We start from the raw sequence: 10,534 nt of genomic DNA on the forward strand, positions 1-10,534 counted from the left end.
AACTTCCTGATCAACAACACTAATGTAAAGGCGCGAGCTTCATGTATGCATACTAATTGGTTGCTACAGCTTGTTGATTCGTACATAAGCAAGATCCCCGAGCTTCGCAGCGTCGACATTCCCAGCACTGGCTCGTCCACCATACCTCAAAACGCTAACAGAAAGGCTCAAGTACAAAAATACAACAAGTATGTGTTAAGACAAGCTATACGTCTCGGGCTTGTGCTAAAGCTTCGAGGTGTGGCCATTTAGGTTAGTTTAGAGACTACAAATGACGCTCTTGGGACCAGAAAACATGAGATAACGGCCGTTAAGGGGTATTCACACGAGGGAGAAATCCCGGGGATTTCTCCCCGGCACGCGCATCCCACGACGAAAACGTCAGGCTTTGCGATGTGTAAAAGCCTCGCGTTTTCATCTCGTGATGCGCGCGTGCCGGGGAGAAATCCCCGGGATTTCTCCCTCGTGTGAATACCCCTTTAATAGTCCACGCTCTGTGCGTAATTTCTTGTCGACGTGTCGATCGAAACCGAAACCATTCCACTGTCCTCCCTGGCCAACTAGTTCCCAGAATGCAACGCGCGCCATGTTGCATGCAGGGCTTTATGGAAGTAGTCTATTGGCACATTGTAAACGAATGTCTGCTGTAACCAGATCTGTAGCAACAAGGTTATACCATAAATCTTCGTACCTTCCGCAGATGCTCAAACTTTCCTGTAGTCGCAGCCAAGATGGGAACAGTTGTCCCGCCTCTCTGAGCCGAGGCACCAGGGTCTTGCTGGAAGCCAGACATGCGGAAAAGATGCCCCGCTGTTCTCATTCTATCGGTGACCTATGGTCTTTGCAGTGCTGCAGTAGACGAGCAACTGAGTAGGCTCTCCCTCCCCTTCTATGTGAACATTGGCGATACAAGTGTGAGCGAGCAAATATCTTTGGGGCCAGAGAGTCATTTTCAGAGACTGTTGGGGACCAGCGTTCTGGTTCCTTAAGCTGTGGAAGCTATGTAGCCCTTACTGTCGTGGACGATCGATTCTAGCCGCCGATTTGCCATACGCAAGGGTGGTTTCTTTATCAAGCTGCTGAGTTCTATGAATTCACCAAATTCGGCGGGCGTTGATACCATAAGGGCGCTACAGTATTTGGTGCCCAGTAGACTTTCGGTAGTGAATTTATTTGTTCTTCAGCAACACATAGTGGTCGGATAAGACTTTCCTTTGGAAAAGTACCTGCACAAATTGTAGAAAGTACAAACAACAAAAGGATGCAAGACTAATGAAAAACAAGAGTGCCAGAAGAGTACAGCGGTCCACCAATAGGGGGCGGTAGCAAGCTTTTTTACAAACAAATTGGCGAATAGGTGCAGTTCCACTGACCATATTTTGTTTGACTTGGCTTCCACTAAAACCAATATTGCTAATTGCAAGTGAAATTTTTTGTTAAATCTTTCCTTGCTATGGGATAGCTTCTACAATCTTGTTTGTACATTTGTTGGCAAGATGGTTTCAACTGCCGTCATATGGTGGGGGAATTTCTCCAATTCTTTTGTAAGTTGAGCCTTGCAGGCTCCATAATAGCGAGACTTTGGTTGCTGTACAAAGTGACTGTTGAAGTGATAGCATTATCACAAGAAAAAAAAACAATGAAACTACAGGACGTGCAGGTCCATCTGGGGGGGGGGGGGGTGCAATATAGAACAACATACTGTAAATGACTTAATTTTCGTGAGGACCTAATTATCGTGAGTCGCCTACAATTCACGAAAAATAGGTCCCACAAACGATTCCGGTAAAATGTACACACATTAGAATCTATATTGAGATCCCACCGCGTCGCGAAAATTAGAACTTGGAGAATTAGAACAAAACTTCAGCTTTTACCTAAGTCCCGACATATTGAGCCCACGAAGAATAAGTCGTTTACAGTATGGAACATTAGACAAAAATAAACAACAAAGGGGGAAAAAACATTCCTGGCCAAGCAGTGGCCACAAAAAAAAAAAAAAATCTTGGTTACCTATTCGTTATGGATGACACCGCATTTCTGAAAAGATCTGGGTCACTGATGTGATTTATGTAGTCCAGCAGGTTGTTCCATTCTACAGGGTCGTCAAGATAAATCCGGAAAATTCAGCATATTCAGGAGAATGCGCAGAGGCAAAGATAAAATAACGATCGACCGCTTTCTGTGCGTTGCTCGGTCTGCCGCAACATCTTTCTGGTCGACATGTTATCTGGACATCTTGACAATGCTGTAAACTTGTATGTTGTAGCCATACCACGCAACGATTTGCTTAGGCAACTTTCCGCCGCGAAGCGATTAAAGTATCGCTGCCCTTCGGTTGTATTTCCTGCTAATTTTTGAGCAAGTCTCGAATTGTTTATCATGCAATGGTCCGCTGTCGAATCGTGGCCACAGAAGCGCAATATGGCCGGTTGGCTTCACTCTAGTTGACGGACGAAATCTGAAGAGTCTGGATTCATCTCGACGACCCTGTATTATGGCAAGTGGAAGAAATGGGTTGTTACAAGTGATGGTGGAACTGGGAAGGATGCAACATACACCAAGAAAGTTAAAATGGTGTTGAGATGAACAATTGGGGTCTGGCAACAGATTGTCGGGGTTGAGGGTGGTAATAAAAAAAGTTTATTGGCGAGTCTGCAGCGAGTATTGTGTGGGGAAGACGAGAGAGGGGGTTTTCATTGCCGACACATTAAGATGAAACGAGCGGCTTGATTTTGAATGAATTCTTAAGTGTTACCAAATTTGATGGGGAGACCAGATGGCAGCTGCATACTCTATTTTCGGACCTACAAAGGTTTCGTAGGCCTGCTGCCACAGAACAGGGAGCAGAGTGCAAGCAACATTGGAAATAACCGAGGGTTTAGGAGCTTCGGCAGACATATTGTCTTTGTGGTTAGTCCAAGAAATATAGGAGAAAAAATATACACCGAGGTATTTATACGATTGAACACACTCGATGGTTTCTGTGCCTAGAGAATATTGAAAAAGGGAAGGGGAAGGTTTACGAGAAAAACAAACTTGCACTTTGAGTGATTTAGTGACATTAGTCACTGATCACACCATTCGGTCACACTTTAAAAATCGTCCTGGAAAATAAAATGATTGTTAGTGCCCTCGATTTGGTGATAGATTACACAATCATCGGTGAACAGACACCCAATAAGACGTTGGTGATGTTAGATTCTAATGTGTTTATGACTGTATATTAAACTTGATGGAAGGAAGCTGCCAATCAAACGTTAAGGAAATCATATTTGTTGGGACAGCTTAGAGACGGGAGGTGGAGGTGAGGAACACGGTCAAACGCTTTAGGAAAATGGCGTCCATTTTAAACTGTGAATCAAGGTTAGTGTGCAGGTCCTGCGAAAATTCAAATAGTTGAGTGCCGCAGGAATAACCCTGGCGAAAACCACACAGATTTTGGGAGAAAAAGTTGTTACAGGTTTTGTGATTCATGATGTTAGAAAAGACGATGTGCTCCAAAAGTTTAAAGGCTACGTATGTGAGCGCCATTGGACGATAATGACCAGAGTTAGATCGATCACCGCTTTTAAAGACGGGAACGACACGGCCTATCTTCCAGTCCATTGGAACTTGAAAGCCACTGCGTCCAGCGACGAAAGGGTTCAGGCAGGAGTGTCTCCGGGGCAGTCGAAGAGGGATGGACTTGACAGACTGGCGGGTGGGGTCATTGAAGGGAGCCAGGAGTACCTGAAGCAGATGAATGGTTCACATGACAGTTCCAGCGGTAATGTCGTGCTCCGACTGGAAGGCGGATCAAGCGGGCTTTTGCAGATGCTTGTAATGAAGGTCACATGATGTCTCTGATTGCTAGACACCGAGATGGTTGAATTCCAGGTTCAGCGGGGTGAAAGTCTGGCCGGCTTGTAGTAGCGGTTTGAAAGCCACTGCGTCCAGCGACGAAAGGGTCCAGGCAGGAGTGTCTACGGGGCAATCGAAGAGGGGCGAACTTGACAGACTGGCTGGTAGGGCCACCGGAAGGGTAGCTGCCAGAAGTACCTGTAGCAGATGCATGGTTCGCATGACAGTTCCAGCAGTAATGTCGTGCCTCATCCATGAAGCAAAATATTCCGATAAACTGGAAGTGGGCAAATGAACTGGAAGTGGGCCACCCGATAAAAAAGGCATAGCCAACACCATCCATCCATCCTTCCATTGCAGGAGTAACTGGAACAACAGTTGTATTAAGAGTCCAAGCAGCCCTCCAGACCTCCGGTATCCAGCAAACATGCAATGCCCTGAAACATAGGCACGAGCATTTGTAACAATAGTTTTATTTACAGTGGCTATGTACACTCGATTCACTCCACGAGCACTCAGTCTTCATCGGTCCGTTGTCTAACGTTTCTCGCCGATCTGCCACCAATCTTGCGCTTCTTGAAGACCGAGTCACCTTCCCCGCACGACTCAACGCTGCCCACGGTTTTCTCGAGGAACTTTACCTTAGTGGGAACGTCCTGACTGATGCTGATGACAACTTCCTCAACGTCCTGTGGCTTCTCTGGAAGCTGCAAATCGATGTCCGGCATCACTCTGAAACGGTTGTACAAGCGAGGAGCCTTGCACTGTCAAAGCTGTTTGGGGCAATGGTACAAAAGGGCCTCTGGGCTGGTTCACGCACTTGCGACTGCTTACAACCGAGCGTCCTAAAACCACTTGCGATCTCTTACAACCAGAGAACAACACTGGCTCCTATTTACCGGTTAGCGCGCAACACTCACGATTTCCGTGTATTTACCATTTTCTTCGCACATCATTCTTCATCGGCTCAAAAAACGATGTGATAAACAACCATTTCTCTTTTTGATGGTATGTAGATTCAATCTTGAGAATACTGCAAAACTTTCCCTCTAGTGAGATGCAGTTCCAGGGCCACTATGTTCTCTCGTTGGCAAGAGATTGCAAGAACTTCGTCGTAAGTGCACGCAAGTGCACGAACAGGCCTTTGATCCAGGACTATCTTCTGCGAGAATTTTCAATGCACTTGCAAAAGTGCAAAGTGCTTGTCTTGATGAAAAACACCAGTGCATTCTCTCATCGTAGGCAGTTAGAAGCAGGCACAATCAAACGCAAACGAGTAAACCAGCCTTTCCGCTTTCCTTAATAGAAATGGAATGCTACTTGAGTACTAGTATACGAGCTGTGAACTAAATGCAGTGAACGCAGACGATGACATGATGGCAAAGAAAGTCATAGACCAGAAAGATATGGTGCTTGGTTATGGATGGAAGGACCTAAGGATGGTAAAGTAAACCTTCGGCAGACTCACTTGGGTTTCACTTCTTCCCAGTCTCCGTAAGGGTTACCCCGTGGTTTTGGGCCCGTTACACCTTCGTCCTCCTGTGTGGGAAACGTCTAAGGCAAAAAAAGGTGATTCGAGTTAGATCTTGTACAAACGGCTTTGGCGAGGCTCGTGGGTGCGTTCTAAGAGAAGGTAAAAGCTGCGCTGAATAAGACTAAGGGCACCAACCGTACGATCGTCCACATCGGAGACGACCGCCTGTTGTTCCGCGAGAGAAATGTATCCCGACGTTGGTTTCTCCCATATCGACTCTGCAAAGGCAAATTGCGAAAACAAATCGCTTTTGGTCCTTCTACACTCCATTTCACTGTATGAACTGCTGCAGACTCTACCAGCCGTTCCAGCCAATCCAGAGTTCCGAATCTGTAGCGCAACCGCGCGACCCACGCATCGCAGAGCCCCCCTTGAAGGTGTTGCGTCGCTCGCAGAATAACGGATTGGCTCCGATAGCTCGTGGCGTCCACTGCAATTCAGCTCGTGCTTAGCAGACGCCAAGTGGCTGGCATGGAATTTTCACCTCCTGATTCGCTGTTCCAGTAGTAGGTCTCGCCTTCTGGCGACGTGGCTTCGAACCATGTCTTGACTTGGCTCGAGGACGTGCTCTCTGCCTCCTCCTGTCTCTGCTCAGCTCGTTCTTTTAGCCTGGCCTGCTCGGCCACGTACTGTAGCTTGGCTGTCTTGGACCCGCCGGTTTCGACGTCCCGCTCGAACGCTTTTAGCGCCGCCTGCGCGACAAAAATGTTGCTACGGTTCCTTCTGCTTGTGGAAGGAAGAAATGCTAGATTGGTTGCAGCAAGCTTGAACAATGCAAAATTTGAGAGAGCAAGCATGAACAATGCTAAATTCGTCAGAGCAAGCTTGAGCAGTGAAAAACAAGTGGTCTTAATTGGGTCATAAAGAGGACCCTCCTGGCAAAGTCTCAAAACGTTAGCTGATATTAGCTGACACTTCACTAACAGAAAGAGAGAGAGAGAGTAAGGGAAATTAAGTGTTGCGAAAAGCTTGGCTAGATCTCCTAGCAAAAGACTGGCACATGAAGACTGCCTATATTTCAACTGCTAGTTGGGTGATGTCCACCCAGAGTTTTCAGATTTTTTACGAAAAGGTCAGTACTACCATCCTTCAAATGATGAACATGGTTGCATTGATTTTTTTTTTATTGTTAGTAATTGACCAATTGAACTTTGTAGTCATTGGTGATAGAAGGTTGTGTTGTTGCATCACTCGAACGTGGCACTCACCTGATTTATTTCATCCATCATGTTCTCATAGTTCTGCTGTGCCTTGTACATTTTCTTGCCCTTTTTCATAATCTGCAACAAGTTAAGAAAAGCAACAAGTTTCTGAAAAGTTGTGTTATAAAGCTGTACCAGACATGCTAAGGCAGATTCTTTATGGCATCATCAGCTGTAACCTCATCTAAACTAGATGTTCGTAAGTACCGAAAACATAGTTTCATTGCTTACAGTATCATGCAAATTGATTGTCACCAGCATGAAATAGTAAATTGAGGAGACCTTTGAGGTTTTACTTAAATGCACTTCCATGGGTCTCGATGACACATTGCAGCCAGACGGAAAATTCCTAAAAAAAGTTATAACAGTTCCATATTGTAAACCAAGACACGGCAATTGTATTGCTTTTTTTATTGATTAAACCGTCAGATACAAATTCCATTTTACTTAACTCTAAGCGTTCCAGGCACGAGCATAGCAACAGCCTTGCTTTGTACCGTTTCTTCTTTGTTTCCAGTTTTTTTCTTTAAAGCTTTCCCAACTGATGAAGTCTTTTTGAAGCAACTGAGTGTCCTCTCTCCTGCCTTTATTATTTTTTTTTAATTTCTTTTACGGTTGCATTTAGTGGCTGGCAGAGTTTGCGGCACGGGTGTTTGGCAGCTGGGCCAACTATCTTCGACTGTGGCTTTTCAAGGCGAAATCAGTTGAGTAAAGCTATACGCACTATGTCGTGCACCTCAGCCGAAAATGGCTATACGTACTACGCAGAGAGCTTATGCCATTTGGGTTACCCTTTTCCGACGGCGCATGTATCAATGGTGAGTGCGTTAACCCCCCCCTCACCCCACGGCTGCGTTCACGCCACTTCGTGGCAACAGTGTGCGGCTGGTAATTACAAAACTTGACCGATACACGCCGCTTCGCGGCGTCCAGCCGACAACCCAAGCCCCGCTGTCCTCGATTGCACCTAGAGAGTCCGATACCATTTAGTTATGCAAAGTTACATCGACAACATTCGTTTTTTTTTGTTTTTTTTTTTTTTTTTCAGTGTTAATTGTAAAAAAAAAAAAAACATGTCCTAAATATTGCCAGATGCTTAAAAAAAAAAGGTATTGAAAAAAAAAAAAAAAGTATGCCCACCCTGAGGATTGAACCGAGGTCAGCTGCATACGAAGCACACACCTTACCACTATGCTATGCCACCGCTTCAGAAAGTCATCGCAACCATTTGTTTTATAAGAGTTTTGCGTCATGCGTACAGCCATTTCCGGCCGAGGTGCACGACGCAGTGCGTATAGCTTTACTCAGAAGAGTTAGCTTCAGTAAGAATGCAATTCTGCCTTAGCAACAGGTATACCGACTACACACGTCATCTCGAACACGGGCTTGGTTTGAGACGGTACATCTGTATGTTCATTATTTTATTATTCACTCGCATCCGGTTAAAGTATGGAAGTCATTCAGTAGCTTGCCTGTGTTTTTCATTGTTTATTGTTACAAGTCTTTATTGAAAACAAAAAAATCCAGCCTTTCACACCTCCCTTTAATAACTTACGGCTATCTACTACTACCAAGATCTTAAAACGGTATGAATTGGAGTTGTTCTCACGTCTTTGATGCATTGCTGAACATTGGCTTGGTGGTTCTTGCCTTTCTCGTGGAAGTCGATGCTCTGTCATGTGTCAAAAGGAAAACAATAGGTTCAGGTGTGGCGTGGGGCGAGTGCCGTGCACGCTCGGGAAAGAGGGAGAAACGTGCGAAACTCACCGCCTTGTTGTCCGCAAACCAACATTTGCAGGCTTCGCAAAATTTCTTGGGCTGAGATTTCCAGTAGGTCGCCCTGCAAGACAGATACGCGAGCGCACAAGAAACGTACGTCGAGTTTCATGAATGCTCCGGTAAAATGAAACGTCTTCTAATAAGGATGTGTTGTAGGAGAGGTTCGGGCTTATACTTACATCTCTAAGCAGTATTTGAGGTGTACGGGGCTCTTTAAATATTAAAATTCAGGCACCTTGTCGCTCCCACACCCACGATACGCGCTTCCTCTGTGCGTTGGAACTGACTTGGCTTGGCCCACCTTGGCTTGAAAGTTGACTACTTTTTATAGATAATAATGGTTGTATTGTTCTTTGTAACGGGCGGCAACTTGTGCCATCCAGCGGTCCTGACAGAACACTTTTATTCCTACGTTTTTTCTGGTTTACTTGTCCCTCCAGAGGGCGCTCCATGCCTTCCACTGCCTATACAGTTACTCTATCCACTGCTTGCTCCGTGCCAGTGCTCCGTGCTTACCCGCGTGCGTGCGTGCGCTCGGTCCATAAGGTGTCCAAGTTGTCCAAGTCACCCAAGTGTTGTTGAAGGTAGGAAGCTAACGCTGGAGGCGGGGCAACCGAAGTCGTCTCAACCACTGATCTCAATGACAATTGCTGGATCGCGCTTCCCCGCTTGTTCGCTGCAGCGCAAGTGAAGCCACCGGGCTTCACTCGCTTGGGATACGATTTGCCGTTTTTGCTAGCCTTTGCTGCGGTTTTCCAGCGTGCTGACGACACGTTTTCTACTCGTTCGTCGTCATTCGCCGAAGAGGTTTTTTGAAGACTCTGTGTATTGTTGAGACTTTCCGTTGTGAACACGTGGAAAATTTTACGAAAGTGCAGTGTCGCAGGAAAAAGGCACAACGCGTCGAAAGGAAGGGCTGGCGGCGTGTTCAAAGCTTCCTTGGCACGCCGAAGTGCCGTGTCTCTGTGCCTTCGCACGCTTGGATACCGATCAAGAACCGACGCCGTGTGTATGTGTTCAGCGAGTGCAATGTGCGTGAAGCTGTTCGTGCCTCTGGATCAGTGTCTTTTCCTCTCGCGGTTTAGGAACGAGCTTAATCCAGCGTCCACTAGCGACGGAAGATGGGGAGAAGGTACGTCTTTTTTTCGTCCTTAGACGATTTACACAATACCGTGCACAACAGCTCCTCATCACTGATCAGTGCTGGCTTATTATCAACCTACTTAATTGCACTTGACGTTTGAGCGCGGCTCGCCTAATTGTAATTGGTCAACAGATTGCACACGACCATATCGGCCGCGCTTCAAAGATTTTCATTCTCGCCGTCTTGTACTTTTGCTTTCGAAAACCCCCCTGGCTCCACAACGTTGCCCTATTCGTGCTCCCACGGAATCTATTAGAGTAGATTTGGGACATAGACATGGTTAATATAGTACATAAGAACACGTACAGATCTCCCCCTCTTATTGATAGCAACTCACCGGAACAGCTGGACGATCCAGAACTCCGTGGCCGATATATATAAATGATCTAAAGGCATCTACGCGCGACACACGTTCAGAACTTTGGCGCGGCGTCAATTCTTGACCGGTATCCAAGCGTGCGAAGGCACAAAGATGCATCACTCGGCGTGCCAAGGAAGCTTTGATCACGCCGCGACACCGGCGACACGTTTTCGACGAGTTGTACCTTTTGATACGGCTTCACGCACATTGCACTCGCTAAACACATTCACACGGCGTCGGTTCTTGGTCGGTATCCAAGCGCGCGAAGGCACAGAGACACGGCACTTTGGCGTGCCAAGGATGCTTTGAACACGCCGCCAGCCCTTCCTTTCGACGCGTTGTGCCTTTTTCCTGCGACACTGCACTTTCGTAAACTTTTCCACGTGTTCACAACGGCAAGTCTCAACAATACACAGAGTCTTCAAAAAACTTCTTCGGCGAATGACGACGAACGAGTAGAAAACGTGTCGTCAGCACGCTGGAAAACCGCAGCGAAGGCTAGCAAAAACGGCAAATCGTATCCCAAGCGAGTGAGGCCCGGTGGCTTCACTTGCGGGAGCGGCAAGCGCGATCCAGCAATTGTCATAGAGATCAGTGGTCTCAACAAGGAAATCGCACGACCAGAGTACCCGAAACTGGGGTTACGGGCGCTTTCGATTATGCTTCCCACA

The 10,534-nt window shown here is 46.6% G+C and overlaps 1 protein-coding gene across 2 annotated transcripts; it reads right to left on the bottom strand.

Moving 5' to 3' along the window:
- Positions 1-4,298: 4,298 nt before the first annotated feature.
- On the bottom strand, positions 4,299-8,660 carry LOC115310635 (WW domain-binding protein 4). Of its 2 annotated transcripts, none has more exons than XM_029969063.3 (8): positions 8,538-8,660; positions 8,347-8,419; positions 8,189-8,251; positions 6,586-6,657; positions 5,862-6,069; positions 5,513-5,595; positions 5,312-5,397; positions 4,299-4,575 (listed from the first exon to the last, which is right to left on the bottom strand). In XM_029969063.3, coding segments are annotated over exons 1-8 (804 nt in total). In that variant the 5' UTR covers positions 8,540-8,660; the 3' UTR covers positions 4,299-4,358. The 2 variants fall into 2 exon arrangements, with proteins under 2 accessions (XP_029824923.2, XP_042145863.1); XM_042289929.1 differs by having other exon boundaries at positions 4,299-4,550; positions 8,538-8,654.
- Between the last annotated feature and the right edge of the window lie 1,874 nt (positions 8,661-10,534).

Source organism: Ixodes scapularis, unplaced genomic scaffold (assembly GCF_016920785.2).
Source record: "Ixodes scapularis isolate PalLabHiFi unplaced genomic scaffold, ASM1692078v2 PGA_scaffold13__105_contigs__length_92229423, whole genome shotgun sequence".
Classification (NCBI taxonomy): domain Eukaryota; kingdom Metazoa; phylum Arthropoda; class Arachnida; order Ixodida; family Ixodidae; genus Ixodes; species Ixodes scapularis.